Raw genomic sequence first — 21,904 nt, forward strand, 5'->3', positions numbered from 1 at the left:
TTGAAGGACATCTCCTAATAGACCATTTCTAAGATTGCTTCAAGTTCCTGCACTCAAGTAGTCATTCATGCTGGAGTGTGCATCTGCATCAAAGTGAATGAGTCATAAAATCATACTGCAGTATAGCCAGCTGTGCAAAACATCCAGACCCCTGACATGGATCCAATGCTGCTGCTGCTGCTACGAATGAAACAAAGTATCACACACAGAGGAGGGAGACTGCCGTTTATTACCATTCAGTGACAGATCTTTCTCTACATATGCTAATATAAGAAAGATGACTCATTCTGTTCCATTTAATACTTGATATAGGTTCCTACAAAAAAAAAGGTAATGCTTTAATTGCCATAGATTATGAACAGCCCCATGTTACATATAGGTGATTGAATGATTAGCTTAAATACTGGTGTATAAGTCTGAGCAAGGATGAAACCTGCATCCAGCACACTTAATCCAACCAAAACCTATAACACTATAATCAAAGACAAATATAGCCTCAGGGATCTGTGAGCCCTGGCACACTACTTTTAGAGGCAGATGATGACTCAAGCACTGCATTTACTAGCATATCCAGAGTAGCAGGTATCTATTTAGTTTCACAGGTCTCCATTCAGGCAGGATATGCTGTACTGAATCTGCCAGATGTCTAGCATTATGTGTTGAGTATTTAACTAAGCAAAGGAAATATAAAGCTTTTCAGTGGATTAGTTATCTTTGTTAAGCTTTGTCTTACCACATGAACATACTGCACTGGTTTTGAGTAGTAGACAGGGTGTTTGATGATTGAATTTAAAGGGCAAATACGCCCTCAATTACTCTTCAGGAGGTATTTTGACGACTTCAATTGATGATTTCCTACATTTTTAAGAATGCCTTTTGACACCACCAAGGACTCATTTGAAGAAACAGTTTAGTTTTAGAAATGGTTTGAAAAACACTACTTCCGAACATACAAACTTTGAACAATGGTCTCCTGGTTGAAAAATATATGGTGCCTTTTCAGACTGGTTGGAGATGATAGAAAGGCAACAGTAACTCAAATAACCACTCATTACAACACAACATGTCCAGCCTTGAAGCAGATGGGCAGAAGAACACACCGGTGCCACTTTATTAGGTACATGTCGCTAGACGTATGAGTTTGAGGTGTCCTGTTTTTGGGCCGGAGGACGGATTTCTTTGTTGCAATATTGTTAGTGGCCATTGGAAAATAAATGGCTGCAAGGCTAAGTGGCGGCGCTGTATCCAGTCCTATAATATAATAATAATCATAGACTGTATATAAAGGTGGACAACATGAAAGATCCCAAAATGAAGCTAAATCACCTCGATCGCCCCCTGGTGGCTGGCTCCAGTATAGGTCATACACCCAGCCCATTAATGTTAACAAATGGGACATTGGCCAAATTAAAAAACATCAAATAAATGTTTCCTAAAGATTGTTTGTGTCATTTCAGGTCGTTATTATCATGCTGATGTATATTCAAGTGCTTTGCTGAGTTTGTTTTAGTTGAATTAGTTATTTAATGCAAGAAAAAGGGATGTGATGTGGGCCTGTATCCACATTATTTTGAGTATGCGAGGAAGCGGAGACGCGTCCACCACCTTTAAATACAGCCTGTGCTTAATATTAAATGCACAGATGTGAGAGTGGTATGGTTCTTTTTATTTAATTCTAGCCAAGAAAGCATATAAGCCTATTTCCTAAAATGTTGAAGTACAGTCGTCCTTTAAATGTCACATATATCTCTGGTGAAAGTTGGTGAAAAAATTGGTGAAAGCAACTACGGCTTTATTTATGGTGTTTGTCAATTAGAGTTTAACAACTAGTGAGTCACTACAATAACAACATGTGCACTGGCTGTACTGCACACTGGTCTACTGCTGGTGGAATTATTATAAAGGCAAGAAAAGGCAGCTCTACAAGGCCTCACAGTATGATTCTGTGGGACTAATACCAAAACCTAATGTTGAGCCTCTATCAGAGTTATGCAACAATTGCAGCACAAAATAGCAGAACGACTGGACTAAATAAATCCTACACAGTGCATTGCCAACAGGTGTTAAAGGCTTTAAGGATGGGCTTTTCCTTAAAAGGTTACACTGCCTTACAGTGAGCGACATAAACACGTTTTCTCCCAAACTTACAATTCTGGTGATGTCAGATGAGACGTTTCTGTATTTTCTTCTGTTCTGAGTTCTCGTTACTGGTTTAAATGGGTGGATCCAAATTAACCAATCAGAATTTTAATTTTGTTTGTTAATGTTGCCATGCTACCGCCAATCCAATCTAATCAAACCAGAACACACACTCTTCATAAAGCAGACTACCTGAGGTTTTGTCAGAAGTGGAAAGCACATTTACCCAATTGTACTTAAGTATAATGTTAATTATATAAAGTATTTCCATTTGAATGTACTTTATTATTACTATTCCACCACATCTCAGAGGGAGATATTGTAATTTTTACTGAACTACATTTTTACACCTTTAAATGCTAGTTGCTGTTCAGATTAATAATATAAAACATAAATATGGATAAAAGGTAAGACGACTGATAGCTGGCAGGGTATATAATAAAAAATGAGTCCCACATTTTCTAGCTCCAACATTAAAGTAATGTAAATATTAATGCATCAGTCTTTTTAATCCAACAGTTTAACATATATAATTCTCTGCATATTTCGTTCTAACTTTATGTATATTTTGTTGCTACAATTCTTATATTTTCTAATTTAAATGCCAGACTTTTAGAATGTATTATTAGAATTGCTACTTTTACTTAAGTAAAGGATCTGAGTACTTCTTCAACCCCCCTTAACAAAAAATACTTTAGGATTTTCCCCTAACTTTAATTTTGATTGTTGCTTTATTAGTTGTGAATCTTTAATGTTACAGAGAAATACTTAAAATCAAGTTTTCGATAGCTATAAAATAGCCAATATAGCTTAGCCAATATTTTCGGCTTTTAGCAGGTTAGACAGTAAGCCATAGACACAATAAATAACATGATACAGTTCTTTGAAAATAAATAAATCAATTAAAGCGTAATCTGGATAAAATCAACATGGAAATTTACATCAAGACTTCAAATATTTTTCTTGGGCTTTGTGTAAAAATTCAAATTCATTATTACATAAATCAAAGCAAGCAAAGTGACCACTTTCCTCGCAAAAACACATAAAACTAATAACATGCATACCAAAAATAAATAAATAAAAAAAATCACCCACTCTGCAAACAGTAACATACAAAGTTTCTCACTTCAAACACGTCTCACACTAATAATCACAGACTCTATAACCCAATATTTAAGTTTAGACTGCCAGCACTGCACTGTTGTCCCTCTGTGCTGGATTATATGGCTGTGCTTCAAGATCCACTAACATTATTCAGCACTACTGTGACAAAATGCAGAAACAGTTTCCAGTATTTTTTTTTCATCTAACCTGCTGTGTGTTGTTGCTACAACAACTCTTGCTACTCTTAAACCTTCTAATATTCAAGTATAGCAGTAGTGTTATAAAATAAACATTGGTAAATTTTAATAGCAAGGAGAGAAATATTGTTATATTTACATACTTGAGATACTGATACTGTTGGAGGGTCAAAACACTGTGAAAAAGGCGTCAAAGCACACTGAGCTGAGTTTTCTATCAACATTGATGAACTGAGAGTACAGCCGAAACGGTTCCAAACAGCCCCTAAATGTGAATATTTAATTCAGTAGCTTGAAATATCAGCTGTGTCCACAACCATAACACTGTGCACTGTCAGTTATTCCCCTACTCAGCTTGCTATAGGAAAAATCGATAGATATCAATACTCCTCTTATACAAGGATGATGCAGTATAATAAAATCAAGACATACTCTATATGTTCCACATTATACTAATACCCTTATATTCTATCTTTGGTGGAAGGAATTATGTGCAGAAATGTAGATTACACTAATGTGTAACATATGAAACACTGATGTAGAGGCATAAAGGAGGATTTCACTGAATGGTGGATTTAAAGGTGCAAACACTGAGATCAAGGAGAATTGCTGATTCAATTCTTAGAAAATGATGAATAAAATGTAAAGAAAGTGCATTGTTTAAGCATTTAAAGGTCCACAAAACAAGATCATACGCATGTAATTAAAGACACTGGAACTCTGAAAAGAGGGAATACTATCCTCTGAAAAGCCTTAATCTGAAATAGAATAGCAAAAACTAGTGAAAATCTTACAGCTATGGACACAAAATCAGGCTTTAAAATGACCATGAACACAAGTGAATGGCAAACCTGATCGCACTCCTTAGAATGTGCTCAAGTGAATTAACATGATCTGGATAAGCAGGTATAGCTGATGGATGAATGGATATAATCAGCCTGTACTTGTGTTATTTTAAATGGGATAGTTCAGATTTTTTGAAGTGATACGATGTATTACCTGCAGAAGCTGATGGTCTGTGTGTTCCCAGTTTGGAGACCTATACCTATACAAACCTACACCTATACAAAGGCCCACCTTAAAAATGTTATACCTGTTCATCTGTTTGCTATATTAATGATATGTCCACCGATTTTTGACCGACACTTGGCAATACTTTTTCTCAACTGTAGAACTTCCATGTTCGGCTGTTTTGGTCCAAATCCAGTCACTAGTTTTTGTAAGAGACAACAAATACAGGGGAAAATAATAATTAGTGATTATGACAAAAACGATGAAATACCATTCAATACGGAGACAAAAGGAAATCTTTATGAACCGGAATATACGATCTGTGACGCTTATGCGTAGGAACATGAAAGTTCTACAGGTGAGAAAAAGTAGTGCCAAATGGCATACACAATGTACACATAAATGGGTATAATATTTTAAGGGTGGGCCTTGTTTATGTGGTTATAATACGTTTTGTGACAGTCCCTATCTGCAATTTGTTTCCTGCCTGGTGCATCTGGTTCTTAAAACTAGAAATCTACTGCACGGAATACATTGACTGTGGGTCAGTACTTCATACAACCTAATTTTAAAAAATCTGAACTATCCTTGTCTAAGGGTGCTCGGGTGTGTGTGTGTCACAGTGAAACATATAGCGGGCAGCAAAAACCATGACACAACAGCTGCTTTGTGATAACCTGTGTGGCCATGTGTGAGTGTAGTATGTGTTTTGTGATAAGAAACAAACTAACATCAGATCTTGGTCTGTTATAAAAACATCCATATATCCATCATTCCATCTATCTATCCATTTCCAGACACTTAGTCTGGCAGCAGACTAAGTAAGGTAGTCCAGACGCAAGTGGACTTATAAATCGAGAGCTTTGTCTTCAGGCTCCCTCTTCACCAAAACAGTCCGGTACAATGCTTGCATCTTAGGAACAACACCTCAAGTTAATGGTTAATGGCTAATGGTTAATTAACCATTAATTCCCAACCTAAGTTATATAAAGATTGACGACATGACAGCTCCTCAAAGGTGAAGCCAGAACACCTTGATCAGCCCATGGTGGCTGGAATCTTATCAGGCATGAGAAATTTGGGGCAGATTGAATAATGTATACTTAAGTTACAACAACTCCCTGTTTAATAACTTCTTATCACAAAGGCCTTAAGATGGTACTGACCAAATCTGAAGTCAATAAGGCTAAATCTCAAGTTAAATCTTTGTTAAATTATAAGGCTTGAGAATATTGAAAAATGCCCTAAGATTTGATGTTCAATTCAGGGTGGGCGACTTCCTGTTGGGTTTAGGGTATGGGTCCAAGAGGCTTTTTGTGCGTCTCTGCATGTTACATCTGCCTACCAGCTTTCGTTTGTCTAAGTATAAGTGTTCGGTTCTAGACTCTTACCCCTCCATATTAACTGTTGCTATCACACTGGCTCCAAATTGCATCGCCAGTACAAGATGGCAACACCCATATCCAGGATATTTTGGCTTAAATTTTTGAGCGGAAGTGGAAAGGTGTCATCCTTCCTTATATACAGTCTATGCTCCCAACCCAGAGGGAGCCAGCAACAGTTTTCCAGCAGAGAACCATGACTTCAGACCTGGAGGTGCTGACTCTCATCCTGATGCCTTCACACTTTACTTTAAACAGCCACAAATGCGTGCCAAAGGTCACATGGTCTGATGAAGCAAAAAGAACTACATCAACTGCAAAGAACGGGGACTATTCATGAAGATCACAAACAAAATCAGTAACAGCGGACGAGCTTGTCGAAGCTGAACTGAAAATGCATTTAACTTCCTGCGAAGAATGTGGACCCAGGTCCCACTCCAGTTACATTAGGACCAGGTGACTCGTAACAATGGCCCGATGCCCCTACACTCCCTGCAGGACTCCAAGGGGTACACAGACGTAAGCTTTCAGAAAACACACAACAGGATGACAGAAAACATCAACCCCTAAAATACTCTTTACACTGTTAGATATCATCAATTACAATCATTGCACTCCTGAAGCCATGTCATAAAGTGGTGTAATATTCCTTTCTGTACGACCAATTTTCCCATATTATTCTACTGCAGTTTTGCGTATTGTTACTTTACTATGTGCTTGGATGTTTGACCTTCACTGTGGAGGGTTTGACACAGGAAAACAGTTCACAGATTCATCTGGTTAAAGAGAAAATTTTCTCTGTCCTCATCTTATTACTTAGTTTAGAATGTGTGTGTAACGTATACGCTAGTTTGGAAGCCAATCCTGATGCAACCTAAGCAGGTAAACTACTACCAAATATGCAATTCATAGGTTATGGGTTTGTCAGTGAGGGAGTATCTGTATTTATATCTCTTTTAAAGTATTTTTATATGTCTTAATACTTCTGGAGGGATTTTAAAGATGTTAAATCTGCATGTTCTATGATAAATTTTTACCCTAGTTGTGTTTCCATCAACAAATTTCTCTGTGTGTTTTGAAGATCTGCATGAGAAAAGTTTGATGGAAACACAAACATTTTATCGAACTTTCAAAAATGCGCATAAACGGTTTTACACTCACTTGAGGTGGTAAAATAGTTAATGAGCTAAGCGGGAGATGGAAACGATTTTTCTGAATAAGTTCTGACATAGCGAACATTTAACTCACATGAAAGAACAGCTGTCCCGGAGTGGACATTTTTTAATTGACTTGAATTGAATCCCAAATGAATCCAATTCCTGAAGACTTCTCTCCATTTTCTCTCGCGAGTGGCCAAAGTTGACCAATCAGGAACCTCTTTTTTATTGTTGTTTTCTCTCTACTTCTTCTACTACTGTTTACTGACAGATTAGCCTACAGCAATAGATTACACTGACGTCTTCTGACCAAAGTACATTTATGCAGCTTTGTTTATTCACTCTAAACCAGTTGATGGAAACTTCCGTAATTCAAATTTTCTTCAATGCCACATTTCAAATTTCAGATTTAAAATTAGCTTCGACTTAAATGGAAACACGCCTACTGATTAATCATTATGTCTCTATTAAAATCATTTGACTCTGTTGGTATTTTGTCAAATGATCTGAATGTGATGTAGCATCTTCTAACTTCCACAGAAATACAAAATAAACCCATCACCATACAACAAAATGCTACTTTAATCACCACCATTTAGTGTTTTGGGTAGGATTATTTGCTTCAACTGTGGTTCTTCCTCCCTACTTTCAAAGCGCACTGCCTCGCTGCTAATCAGAGTAGTTGTTGCAACAAGTGGACAAGCCATTGGTGTTGGATGTTCGCCTATGCAGGTGCTATGGTGCATGCTGTGTACTAAGAGATAGAGCTGCAGCGAAGCCTTTCTGGTGCAGCAGTGCCCTCTCTTCTGCTTAAGCTGCTAGCTGGCTGCGAGTTGCTCTCTCAGCAAGTTGTCCAGTGTGACCGATTTGTCTACTAATGCCAGTGGATGCCCTCAAATAAAGCTGAAATAAATAGACATAATGGCTGCATTTTCAGCCAGAGCTTGTAGTCCACTGTGCTGTCTTCACGATGGTGTCCACATCACTCTCTTCTTTTACTCTCTCCAAGTGGGCCGCTGATGCTGTTCCATATACGTTTTCCAATTATTTTGTTATGCCAGTTAACCAATCAACAAATAATCCAATTAATCAATCAAGCAGTCAATCAATGAGTCGCTCTAATAATCCAGTTGGACACCAGCTGCTCACTTGGTTTTGGGAACCACAAGTATTTCATCACCGTCCTGGATGCTGTAGGAGTGGAGAGCGCGGGTGTTGTACTTCATTTCCTCTGGACCGAAGACGCTGCACTTGTCGATGTAATAGATCCTCATGCTGTTGGTGGACAGCTGGACCACTGTGGTCAGCTGCTTCTTTAGCTCCGCAACGGTCTGGTCCAAACGGATGTTCAGCTGACACAAAGACAAACAGTTTCTACATTATAGGCATTAAACACTTGTTTCACTCAGAATAACACAATAAGCTTTTTAGTTCTGCACGTCGTGGCTTAAAACCCTTGGAGTTTTGGGCTACTTAGTCAGTTTTTGAATACTTTACCAGACTACCTGGTATCGATCACACTGCAGTTAAACAACTAAAATAAAATTATAATAAACATTTTAGTTGGTCTTGTTGGTCCCAAAAACACAGCCTCCAACCCCTGACGTAAGCGGTTCGTGGTTCGAGACCAGCAAAGAGTTGGTGTGACTCTGAACCCAGTTTTCCTGGCTGAGAGCCAGTACTCTGGCAGTCGAAACACAAAGAACTGGTTCAAGATTAGGCACCGGCTCCCGAACCAGCCCTTGAACTGCCTCGGTCGAAAAGGGGTAGAAAAAGCTCTGTAGAGCCATAGAGTCATGTGACTTATTGTTCCTGTAAAAATATTAATCAGAGTCATTTTAGAAGGGGTTAATTAGCTGTTCTCAGCCTTTCCTGGTGACGTGCTGTGACCCTTTAACATTAGGGCATCATCTAAAATCTGGCAAAACTAGCTAGTAAGAAATATGACATTCACTGGAATTAAATAAAAACGTACAGACAGTGACCTCACAGCAATGTTTCTGTCTTAATCATTAATTGGGGATTAATAACACGAGTCTCAAGGGTTGTGAACGATAAACCGATGCGACTGAATATTTGGTTTAACAAGTGAGAGATATGGCTGTAGCAGCCTCCTCAATCTATATTTTTTTTAATCAGCCACAAACTCCTAGATGAATCGGTTGTAGAGTCATGGATCGGGTATCGCATGACTTGGAATCGGTTGGCGGTTTCACACACTTACAGTTTGCGTCAGCGTCTCTATAACAACGGGAGAGCTGAAGCTGCCCACAAAACAGTTCTTGCGCAAATCCATGGGTCTCTCCGGTCTCCCCCAAGCTTCTTATTTGCATCACCGCTTCCCTCACTTGCGCCAATCACTTGCGTCTTAGTCCCACCCACCGGGGATGCATGGATAGACGCAAGGAAGCGAAACGAGGAGAGAGGGAACTATTTAAGAAACATGAGACGTCCTTCCCTTCGAAGCGTCAAATGAAGCTACTTCCGTTTCTAATGATGACGGCAACGGATCACAGTCACTTTAACAGCTGTAGACATGCACTAATAATAATAATAATAATAATAATAATAATAATGAAAAAGTGTTTTCTCTGTTTAACAAACACCTGCACATGAATAACAACCTGCATTCTGTATTTATACTGTGAATTGTGTCCTGCTCAGGGGCACGGGAATGCCTTTATATTATTTATTATTATTATTATTACTATTATTATTATTAGTGTATATAGGCGATCCTGGTGATAAAGTCATTATTTAATATCCCAGAATATGATTGTGTCCGCTGAACACCGGCCAATGTTTTATTAGGTTTGATGATTAAGGGAAAATGTAAATGAAGTCACTCAGATCAAACTTACACTCAGCAATGATCGGCCTCACGTGGGACCGAATGGAAATGACAAACGATTTAAAAGTGCTTCTTGCTGACAGACAGACTCTCTACTGTTTTTTTAATTTTTTTTTACTATAATAGTATCCATAATAAATCTGAATGGGGGAAATAACAGATTATGAAAGCAAAAAAAGCTCCTAGAATGATTTTTCTTAACATTATTATAAATGTAGAAAGATGTTTGTGGTCTTTTTGTTGTTCAGACACAATAAAACAGATTTTTAACTGCATGGCGAATGAGAAGATAAATAAAATATAAAACTTGTGAGTGACACAATATAAAATATCTACAACAAATATTAACCGTAGAATCAAATCAAATCGTATCGTTCTTACACTGTATCGATTCTATTGAATCGGTCTGTAATAAAAGTATATCGTTTTTGAATCGTATCCAGTCGGCAATCTCCGTGACTGAGCATGGAGGCCAACCAGGAAGTGCCTTAAGTCTGCAATCTACCGAAAATTCCAGCAGGGGGTGCTAAGTTTGGCTGCAAAAAAAATCTGCCCATTCATTTCAGTGCAAAATTTGAAAACTTCTCACTTGATTTATTACCTCAGAAAAAAATTTCAGGACAACACTATGGTCTCAATAGCTAGTAAAAAATCATCTTCAAGACAATTTGATGTCAATAGTTCTAATATGCTGCGTGAGAAGAAAGTTGTTTCTGTGTGCTGTATTGCACATCTCATCTCATATATTATTAGATTAAATTGTCTTTTATTTTTATTTTGTGAGTTTATTGTTATTCAATTATGTATCTTGTATTGGATTGGATTTTTTGTTGTGATTCAGTTATGTAAAGCACTTTGGTCAACCTTGGTTGTATATAAAGTGCTCTATAAATAAACGTGACCTTGACCTTGACCTAATACCGGCCCCATTTAGAAGAAAATAGAAGTTAAAGAATCATATGATTTGGGGCGTGGCTACAGGTCACTGACAAGGCGAGCTGTCACCAGGAGAGAAGCAGAGCAATGCGTATCCACGGCAACGTGTCAATAAAGTTATATATAACGTTATATAGATAGAAAAGAGGACGTTTACCGATTTGGTCTCATAACTTTGACCCTTTCACACTGTATTTTCACTTAATGACAGTTTATTTGAACGTTTTGTTCAGTAAAAATGTCTTGTTCAGTGTTTGGTTGGACTAACAGACACTCCAAGGAGTTGCTGCTCAGTTTTCTGAGGTAAGTAACATACATTTTGTTTTTGTTTTTTTGCTAGCCAAAACTAACATCCCAGTTAATGCTCCAATTAATGCTAACATGAATTAGCAGTGGCTTCTCTCAGGTTGCCGGTGTAGAGAGGCGTGTAGTCAGTGTCGTCAGATCCATCGCGTTCCTCTGCAGTCCAATTATGGTCTGCTCCGCGTATCGGAAAAAAGATGGCGATGCAAGATGGCGACGAGTATAACGCTGAACTCGAGGCTTCCAACGGGCAGTCCACAAACCAATGGGTGACGTTACGGTGACTACGTCCATTATTTATATACAGTCTATGATCGTATCGTAACCTAACCTGTGTATCTAGATGCAAATCAAATCGTTTATCTCAGAGAGATGTGCAACCCTAATCACTCGCCTTTCTTTGTGAACTATTCAAACCCATACCGTGTCGCATGCTCTACACACCTGTTCCACTTTTTCCTCACAATGAACCTCGACCTGGGCACGGCAGCGAGGTCGCAGGTCGATCTCAGCAAGTGGTTCCAGCTTCCCATACTTGGTGACCAGGGAGTGATATCTGAGGAGGAAAAGAGCAGGTTGTGTTATCCCTTGAGCATCACTTTCATGCAAACATGAGAAAACGGCTCAAGCAGGTGGAAAAAAGTTAAAACTACAATTTTGGAACCAGGGCTCTGATTGAATCCCTGATATAACAGAATGCTCTATTTTATACTGCAATGTCATTAGTGGTGAGCGCAGCAGTTCTTTTCAGTGTCCTGAATCACTAGAATCAGTACATTAGAAAGATTCGTAGAAAAGATTTGTTCACCAAACCACTCAGTGCTTAACTGGAGCTATGACTGCATATCAGAACTCACTGAGCTGAAACACGCCAATCGCAATCCTCTCAGTTCTGCTCACTAATTGAACTGAAGCGGCTGTTCATGAATAAGCCAATGAGCTGATAATTTAGATGGATAAAGCTACAGTTTGCAAACTGAAAGCTGCTATAACAATATTATTTTCGCAACATCTGATTATTAAATGCAGTAGTTGGCTGGTGAAGAAGACGCTGACGCTCCGGTGTCGGAGCTGGATAACAGTAAACAACAGAAGACATTTATTATCCTTGGCGCTTATTCTGATTAAAGAATTTCACGATCGCAGGGTGTATTTATTTTTGGATGATGTTTTAATGATAAATGATGTAGTCTAAACATGTTTTGCTTTGTCACCATTAAAAATCAAAACACCACAGAGTTTTATCAGCTCCAGGCATCGATACAATAGTCTAAGATCAATTCTCCGACTCAGACGTGTGGACTTCACGCTGACTCAAATTTGCGTACACGAGCTGAGAGCAGACGTGAGATCTGGTCGTACCGTCTGCTCACGTCCAAATTGATAAATGCCGAGGCTTGCGTAGAAATGACCTTACGCCCACTTTACGCTCACTTTCTCACGTACGCTTGTTTGATAAATGAGGGCCAGTGAATGTATCACAGACTTACTGATGCCGAGGCAGAGAGCCAATCAGGGCTCCCGTTCACCTCACTAGTACCTTCAGTACACGAACCGAACAGCCAGTAAAACAATGACAAGAAGAAGAAAAAGAAGAAGAAGAAGAAGAAGAAGAAGAAGAAGAAGAATCGACGACGACGACACTTGCGGTCTAAAGAGAGACACACGAGACGGGAAAGAGCAGAAATCAACTGAAGTTGAGAAATGAACAGCTCATTTCAGGAAGTAATTCGGGCCGTTCACCTAAACGATTTGTTCTTTTGAACGGATCACTCAGGAACGAAACATCACTAATACCCATGGGATTGACAATTGTTGTTTAATAAGTTACAATGGGGCCATTTTTGTTTATTATAGAAGAACCCTTGCCAAAATGTATGGCATATGCATTAACACATATAACATGACACAAACACTCAAGCCATTGCAGGTAGAGTACAGATAGAGTACCTGTAAGGCAGCTCCTCCTCTGGGTAGTCTAAGTAGTAACGGATGAAGAACCTCTCTGCGTCTTCTCTCTCACTATCAGTCACCACACTGCCATTTAGCAGTGATATTGAAGGGAGCCTGAGAGGAAACACACACATACTATATTAGCATCTATAAGTGACACTGTGTGAATCTGAAATGCACCAGATGATTCCCCCTATAGTTCAGATGTTAAGACTCTTCCTCCTCGGTGTTAGGGGGAAAACAACCCTTCTCACTGACATCATGGACGGGACTCACTGTGCGATCATGAGGCTGCGTCTCTCTGCGTTGGTGTAGGTCTGCAGTAAGGGAATGCCCTGCAGCCGCACCTCCTCCAACTTGGGAAAGAAGTTGAGCTTCTCAATGTCCTCCCATCGGTTGAGACCTGAGACAGTCAGGACACAGAAACACTTGTTAAGTAATAGCAGGCCAATATTATCCTGGAAGTAGAAAAACAATAACTTTAAAAGCTCAATATGTCTGCACAAAGCAGCAACATCAGAGCATGAAAAGTGATGCCAACACAGAAGTGCAGAAGTTAAACTGTATTCCTTTTAACAACCAGCAGGGGGCGACTCCAATGGTCGCAAAAAGAAGTCAGATTGTATGAAACTCAAGAGAGAATTACCTTTCTTATAACTTGATTTATTAAGATTTCCCAATTAATTTATGGTCTCAATCGCTAGTTTCAAGTCTTCTTCAATACAGCATGATGTTCATTTAGAAAATGATGGTCCCAGTTACAGTAAAACAGATGATAAAGCAGGATCACCTTATGATTTGCAGGCTGCTCCCACAATGCACTGTGTGTTTGGCTTGGAGTGTTTTTTAGTTAATCAACTATAACATTTTGATTGCTTTAAATTGTATTGTTTAGTGTTCAGTTGGACTAAAAGGTACTCTCAGGTGTAAACGTTTATTGAGAATATCGAGATGAGATCGGCCCAGTGCGTCCCCCGAATTAAATTACACATGGGCAGATATAAAATAAATCTGAGTAATGTTGTACATGCCAAAAGAAAACGAATAATGGGAAAAAAACTAGCTGTGTCTATCAGATTTCTCATAATCTGATAACAGCTTTTATCCAATAAAGATTATGAGTTTATGCTGTTTACATGAGAATAATCTGGTAACTCCAGATTATTCTCATGAAATCCGATAATAATCAGTTTATTAGTGTGCATGAAAACTAAAATTTGGCCACAGTCTATTTTATCAGTTCATGTATGTTTTAGTTTAATCTTAAGAGTTTTAAGCATATGTTGTTGGTTAAACAGGATAATAGCGTGATTTCCAACTATTTGGGACAAATTAACCGTAACATGAAATGTACAACTTAGTACAGAGCCAAAAGCCAGACTGAGTGCTGCCTAAATCGTCCCAAGTATGCACCCCTAAACCTAGACATTTGGCAGCCACATACAGTGCTGTATATGAAACATCTAAAGCCCCTTTCAGACTGACGATTCAAGCAGCGTTTTGTTCGCCTCTGTAACATTTCGCCTTTAATTTGAAAGTCCCAGACCTGTAATGGGGGGACCAAGTAAGGTAGAACAGAAGCGTTAAACTGGTGAGACTGCTCTAGGCGGGAACAATGTGAAAATATGTGACGTACATTACTTGTGTGACCAACACTCTATAGGTAATAGGGTAAAAAGGGTAGAAAGTGGATCGTATCATCAGAGACACGCCTCTCACTTGAATTCACATGCCGCTGCCGTCGCTTATTGTTCATGTACCGCTGCTGCTCTTTTACACGCCACTACCGTCTCCTCACACTTGTTCTGCGATGCCGGACTGTAATGTAAATGGATGCCAATATCAGGCCGTTGCGGAATCAGTATGAAGTCCGAAGACAAAACAGTGGCAGAGCTTATTGCGGCAGTTTAATAAAAGCAGTATGAAAAGGGCTTCTGTCACATCGGCCCCTTTGTACTGAAACACAGCCACAACTAAGCTGATTCAGCCGAGCACAGTAAAAAAGCTCAAAAGTGAAACATTACTCACTTGAGCACCAATTGCTGAAAATAGTCTCACACAAATGTACTATTTATTTCAATTTGAATAATTTTTGTCTAAAAAAAACCTCAATTCTGGGGCGTTCCCAGTGGCACACCTGGTAGAGCGCATACCACAGAGGCCCGGTCCTCGTAAGCGGGCGGCCCGGGTTCGAATCCGGCTCGGAGCCCTTTCCCGCATGTCTTCCCTCTGTCTCCCCCTTTCACTCTCAATATCTCTCTCTCTCTCAATAAAGCTACAAAATGCCCCAAAAAAAAATCTTAAAAAAAAAACCTCAATTGTAAAAATCCCTGAAACCAGAGAAACTGCACTGGTGAGCAGTGAAATTAGCTCAGCCTGTCTTCAGAAAAAATAAGGCTGAATCTGAAATGACTCGCAGGAATGATGTTTTTCTGAGAGAGATGACAGAGTGATGCATTGAAGTCAACGCGAACACGTCTTTGGATCTTGTTTTTGTCTCCTCAACTCTCAACAGAAATCTAAAAATAGATTCACCAGTGATACTCGCCAAAATAGAAACAAATCCTGAGATAAAAGCTGACGTACAGAAGAATCTGTTGCAATACTCCACAAATAACACAAAGCTTTTTAGGATACAGTGACATGTTCGCTTGTGCTATTTTTATCAGCCGATATCAAGTCACACTTTATGAAATTGAAAATCTGGAGCGATTCTTACAAAATGAAACCATCACAAGACACTGAAACTAATTAAAGTGCCAAAACACACATCAGCTGACCTGAGTTGTGCAGGTTGATGCTGCGTAAGTTGGGAAACAGTCGTCCCAGGATATCCTTGTTGTCCTGAATGGAGGCCAAGTTGTTGTTGGCCATGACCAGAGTGTCCAGGCTGGGGAACATGGAGCCAAACTTCCGGACTTCGGCCCAGTCCTGGAGGCCGTTGTCGGTGATGTGAAGCAGGCGCAAGGTGGGGCAGGCCACGCTGGAGGCACTCACACTGCTGTACTCATTAAGGCACAGGAACAACTCCTCCAGTCTGCAGAAAACAGAGGAACACAGGGTGAGGAGGAATGCTGTGCAGAGCAAAAAAAAAGAGGCACTGTCGGGACTATTTCTGCAGGAGAAAGCATTTCATAACAACCTATGAACCCTGCTTCTCCAGAGTGAATCCTCACTAAACAACTTCATCTGAAAGGTAACACCTTCCAGTTTCAGCAGTTGTGCTTGTTTAGCATGTGGCTAAAACACAACCTAAACTTCATCAGTTCTAAACACAAGGTCTAACCTAATCACTACCCTTAGATGCTGATGGGCAGGTGGGTTTGATGCATTGTCTTTGTACAGTTTTCAATTGACTGTACACTCACCGCCCACTTTATTATCTAGCAAGGTGTACCTAATAAAGTGGCGGTGTGATCTTCATCAGCTTCAAGGTTGGACGTGTTGTGCGTTCAGAGATGGTCTTCTGCAGACCTTGGTTGTAACCAGTGGTTATTTGAGTTCCTGTTGAACCAGTCTCCATTCTCCTCTGACCTCTGGCATCAACAAGCATCAAGGCTCTCTGGATATTTTCTCTTTTTGGGACCATTCTCTGTAAACCCTAGAGATGGTTGTTAGATCAGCAGTTTGTGAAATACTCAGACCAACAACCATGACACGTTCAAAGTCACTTAAATCACCTTTCTTCCCCATTCTGATGCTCGCTTTGAACTTCAGCAGCTCGTCTTCACCATGTCTACATGTCTAAATGCAATTGAGTTGTGACTGGCTGATCAGATACCTGCGTTAACGAGCAGCTGAACAGGTGTACCTAAAAAGTGGCTGGTATATCAGGATTATTATATTATCACACAGCTCAATGAACTTCATCGCCTTCTCTATGAACTCTTTCTGGATCAATACATCAGCAGGAAAACAAAATAAACTAATTTTGCTGTGACTTAATTGCAATAAATTGATCAAAAGGATGCAGAAATAACTACATGATGCTGATGTGTAAAACATCATAACTTAGTCTGCATGAAGAAAAGCAAAAGACTTTTTGAAACATGTGAGTTTGGGTCGATAAGAGTTATATAGTATAGTTATATTATAAACTATATTATTACCATATTAACACAGACGTAGTTTTATATTATAGTTATGTATTATACATTATATTCCATTATACAGTGTTATAAAACTGTGTAATCTTGTGGAGGAATAGAGATGCAGTGATAAAATGTTCTTCTTACTCAGGTATCTCCCTGGTGAGCAGCATCACGGTGTCCCAGGACACCTGAGTGTTGTTGAGGACGAGCCGTCGGACCCGAGAGAAGCCTTCAGCGCAGTGCGGCTTGAGGGTCATTCCTGCCAGAGGGTTAGAGCTCAGGTTCAGGAACTCCAGGTTGGGGATGTTGGATACAATTTTACTGATCTGAAAATGAGACAATAATGTGTGTTTTCATTTGGAACGACACATTTACACAGATAACTGAAAGACTAATTTCACTTTTTGGACAGTTTGAGCATGTGAATAAGTTTTTGTTTTTTTTAACTTATAGATATCACCATGAAACTTCCCCCTGTCATATTTACATTATCACAATATTTTGTGCATTACAAGTTTTCTGAAATGTCAGGTTTAGATATGCAATTGTGGCATTAACTCATTAAATATGCACAAATGTGCATACATTTCCAGGACATTAATCTCAACAACAGATGAAGCAAATTTCAAAGTTATTACTTTATTTTGTAGATATATTAAATTCAAAGTTTGTATAAAATGTTGTATAAAACAGGGTATGAATGATACATAGACAAAACCCTCTGTAAAAACCTTCAGAATATAGAACTAATATAGAACCAAACTGGAAAGTCTGGTGTCTGTAAGTGGAGCTGAAGTTAAGATTTATGAGAAAAACACTGCCTGAGACAAAACTGCCTCTAAAGATTTAACATATTCTTAATGGAAATGATTATTTGAAGACAAAATATTGAATCCAATTTACTGCAACAACAATATGTAACATGAAAAACACATAATTCAGTGCAGGACAGTGGCAGCTTTCAGCGTTTTCTTTCCACTACTAAAGAAGACATGTTGAGAATAGTCCAAAACCTCAAAATTGACGAGTACATGAAAAAGACATGTTTTTGCCTGTGGTGTGTCACCTAAATGGAAATGAACTGCTATAATAAACCCGGATACGGCACCTCACGCCAGTCCTGCAGCTTGTTATGAGACAGGTCCAGCTCGATGACATGGGTACAGAAAGCAGCGATCTCAGCCTGGTCCCCTGCCCGGTTGACCCCACAGCCAGTCAACACCAGGATGCTGGGCAGGTTCAGACGGTCTGGAGGAACAGAGGTAAGAATTAATAAAGGTTAGAGAGGGTTCACACAGAAAAAAGGACCGTCTTTGAGGATTGATTTTCTGCATACTGGGGTCCCTAAACAGTGTTGGAATTACATAAATTAAGTATGTCTGAAACTCTTATGGATTCAATGAGCCCAGTTTTATTCACATGTGATGATGTTAGTCCCTGTAGTAGCATTTTGAAACTGGTCCTCTCTGTATCAAAGAACCTGGTGTGAGCTTGAGGATAATCATAGCCTCATGAAACTTTACAACCACAAACTAGAGACCTAGAGCATCCAGAAGATATATAGCTTTCATTGGTATATTGACAATAAAGGGACAGAAAGCTCCTTAACCTCACAGAAATCTCCTTAAAATGTTCACAGCACTGATTTTTCTATGCTTTTCCTTAAGGTCTTGGTGACTTGATGTATTATTTTGGAAGGATTTGACCATTTCTAAAATATTTTAAAAAATGTTAAATTTAACACCAAATCTCTGGTATCAACCCAAAGGATTTTCTCTTGACCTGTTATCTCCCCCTAAAAAAAACCCTGTCACTCTCCCCCAATCCTCTATAAAAGGAGGCAGAATGATAAGTCCCATCTAATAGTGCACTTTATCCCCTCTCGGTTCAGCGCCCTCACAGACTTGATGTGATGATGGTGAAAATGCGTGCAACAAAAGTTCACCAGGGAATCAGTCTGCAAGTTTGGATTTCGCTGATGTGTATGTTTACATAACGGGTGAAACTGTCTTTGTCACTTTGCCACCAACATTTATACCAGCTTAATGTAACAAAGCCTTGGCCCATTCTGTTCTGCAGTGAGGTAAGTTTAAAGTGTTATGCCCGTTTCTATCTGATCTGCAGCTTACCTTTCATTGGGGAGCCTTGAGGAGCAGAGGTGGGCACCACTACCACTCCCATACCTGGCCCTCTGCGTAACGGAAAGTTCTCTGGGCTGTACTTTTCACTCATCACCTCCACAAAGGTACGGCCAAAGTTATCCTCTGGTGGCTCCATGGATCCGTCCTGCTGGACAGCCTCCCCCTCAACTGCTCAGCATGGTGGGAAAGCGACACACATTGCCTGTGATTAGCTCACACATGGGTGAATCCGAACATGTTTGCTTCAATGTACATTATGTACTATTCAACTCAGACCTTTTTTACAGCTGTGCCAATCATGACAATGCATAACAAATATGGCCAATATAAGAAAAGAAGAAAGAGACCAGGAAACAGCTGCCGCTACATTACTTTCATTAATTTGCCAAATATTTTCATGAATAATAACTTGGCCAATGAAAGATCAGAAAAATGTGAAAAGTGAAAAAACTCCACCAACAACTTTTCTGCTTCGTTTTTTCGTCTTGACGTCATGAAGAAGTAATGTGACGGTGATTTTGGTGACTCCAGAGGGTTAAAAGGAAGCAGGATGTTTTTCGTTTGACATTATACATTTTCTGGTTCTTGACATCACCAGGCAGTGGTGCTCAGGAAAACATAACTGCCTTTTATCCATAGGGGGCACCAAAATCAACACAAAATTATAGTTCCCTTTAGATCAGCGATCATGGCCACATACAGCTTCCAGCCCGGCCCACAGAATAATAGCCTAATGAATGCAGAAAATGTGAGAAGGAAAAAAAATGCATTCTGGCATTTTTACAATGACATTTCCACAATCACAGTTTTTAACTATCACTTCTCAATAAACTGTAGGCAGAGACTCGCTGTGGAATCTGCTGCAGGGAAACATAAATTATGTAGTGGTTTTGCTGAAATAAAAAATAAAAGGATCCTGTTACAATATCTTATTTGACAAAAATGGGCTGCAGTAAATTATGGTAATGCATTAAAGCAATTCATTACTCTTTTACACACATCTATATTTAGTAATTTTTCTGAGTCCATGGTTATTTTTACAGACATATGTTAAGTGTTTGTACATTTCTCCTTGTTCCTGTTATATCCAAGTGTTTATGTACAGAGGATATGCGCCTCACCTGAAGAGATGTTTCCCTTGACTGGACCACAATCACAGCTCGCTGTCTTCTTCTGCGTTTGTTCTGAAGGCCTGTCAAGAGTAGCTCGGTTCATTTTGTTTCCACTGGCAGATGTTTTTATTCATTAATTTAAAGTGCAAATGTAATTTTACACATGCTGTCTTTCTTTAAAGATGAAAGGAGGTCCTATAGCATTGTCAGTAGTGTCTTACTCCAGAGTGGCTTGCAGACGTCTCCTAGAAGAAATGCTGGTCCCTCTTGGGTCAGTTGCTCTGGGCAGACCAGAACAGGGAGGACTTGGAGGCTGTTCACCACATGACACTGAAGAACAAACCAAGTCAAATATCAGTTTCTGTCCTGTTATTCATTTGTCAAATATTATTATTATTATTATTATTATTATTATTATTATTATTATTAATAATAATAATAATAATAATAATAATAATAATAATAATAATAATCAATAAAATCTACAGAACATGGAAATACAGCAAAGTCATATTGAAAATGACCAAAATAATAAATATACTCAAAGACTAGTGATTTTGCTGTTAGCAAGCTTTTTGATAGATAAAGATTGGTTAAAATAGATAAAAGTCTGCTACACCGGATGCCCTTGGGAACTCTGATTTTTCAATGTATCTTTGTTCAACAATAAATTTGCACATTTAACAGTTTAAAAAACATGGTGCTAATGACTAAGTACAACATTCTCGTAAATTCGACGTGCATCTTATTAACATAGCAATAATTATTCGTTAGAAATATCAAGTTTACCAGCTAGAGAACCTCCAACAGAGTAACACATTGGTTAAAAAACGAGCGCGCCAATAACAGACAAACCGGTTATAAGTAGATATTTTATGTTATTATTGTACTTGTTATTCTATTAGATTTATGCCGACCTGATATATGACCTTCTGATTCGTAAAAGGTTTAAAGCATAGTGTTACCAGGTTATGCAAAGGGGATACGGCACAGGCTTCTACAAAAAGATGGATTTATGGATGTGGCTTGTTCTATTTGAAGCTAAGCCCGCTGCTCAAAATGCCCTTTAAAAGTCTCGTAATTATTTTTCTTTTTTGCTTATCAGTAACTGTACACATGTAAAGTTTGTAAAACATGATGACCTACATTTCAGAGCTGAACTCTTATAAAATACGGCGTATACGTTTTTTTTTCAAAACAATTTTAATTTGTACAGAATTTAAACTTTTACCCTTGCTTTACTAGCATTGCTTAAACCTATCACCGAGTCGATTGGGTAAAAATCTGTCCTGGCAACAATAGGCAGACCCATTATAAAAGTTGATATTTTATTGTTGCATGTGATATTTTTTTCTAGGAGATTTTCGCAGAACTGATATATGGCTCTTGGTGATAAGTAGGGGGATCAAAACGTTTCGTTGTTATGCTTTATAGGTTGATAATGCTCAGAGAATTAAATAAATACAGATTTATGAATGGAGTTCGGCTTGTTCGGTTCTACGCCAAACTCCCTTTAACAGTATCTTA

General features: G+C 38.9%; 1 protein-coding gene across 1 annotated transcript; it reads right to left on the reverse strand.

The window, feature by feature from the left end:
• Positions 1-1,035: 1,035 nt before the first annotated feature.
• Positions 1,036-19,409, reverse strand: LOC131970261 (tubulin-specific chaperone cofactor E-like protein). The gene is made up of 8 exons (XM_059331619.1): positions 19,254-19,409; positions 18,233-18,372; positions 17,269-17,450; positions 15,814-16,070; positions 13,310-13,436; positions 13,031-13,147; positions 11,525-11,636; positions 1,036-8,342 (listed from the first exon to the last, which is right to left on the reverse strand). Exons 1-8 carry the CDS (start codon positions 19,399-19,401, stop codon positions 8,136-8,138), a joined length of 1,290 nt encoding a protein of 429 aa, XP_059187602.1. The 5' UTR covers positions 19,402-19,409; the 3' UTR covers positions 1,036-8,135.
• Between the last annotated feature and the right edge of the window lie 2,495 nt (positions 19,410-21,904).

The sequence above is a fragment of the Centropristis striata genome, chromosome 4, assembly GCF_030273125.1.
Source record: "Centropristis striata isolate RG_2023a ecotype Rhode Island chromosome 4, C.striata_1.0, whole genome shotgun sequence".
Classification (NCBI taxonomy): domain Eukaryota; kingdom Metazoa; phylum Chordata; class Actinopteri; order Perciformes; family Serranidae; genus Centropristis; species Centropristis striata.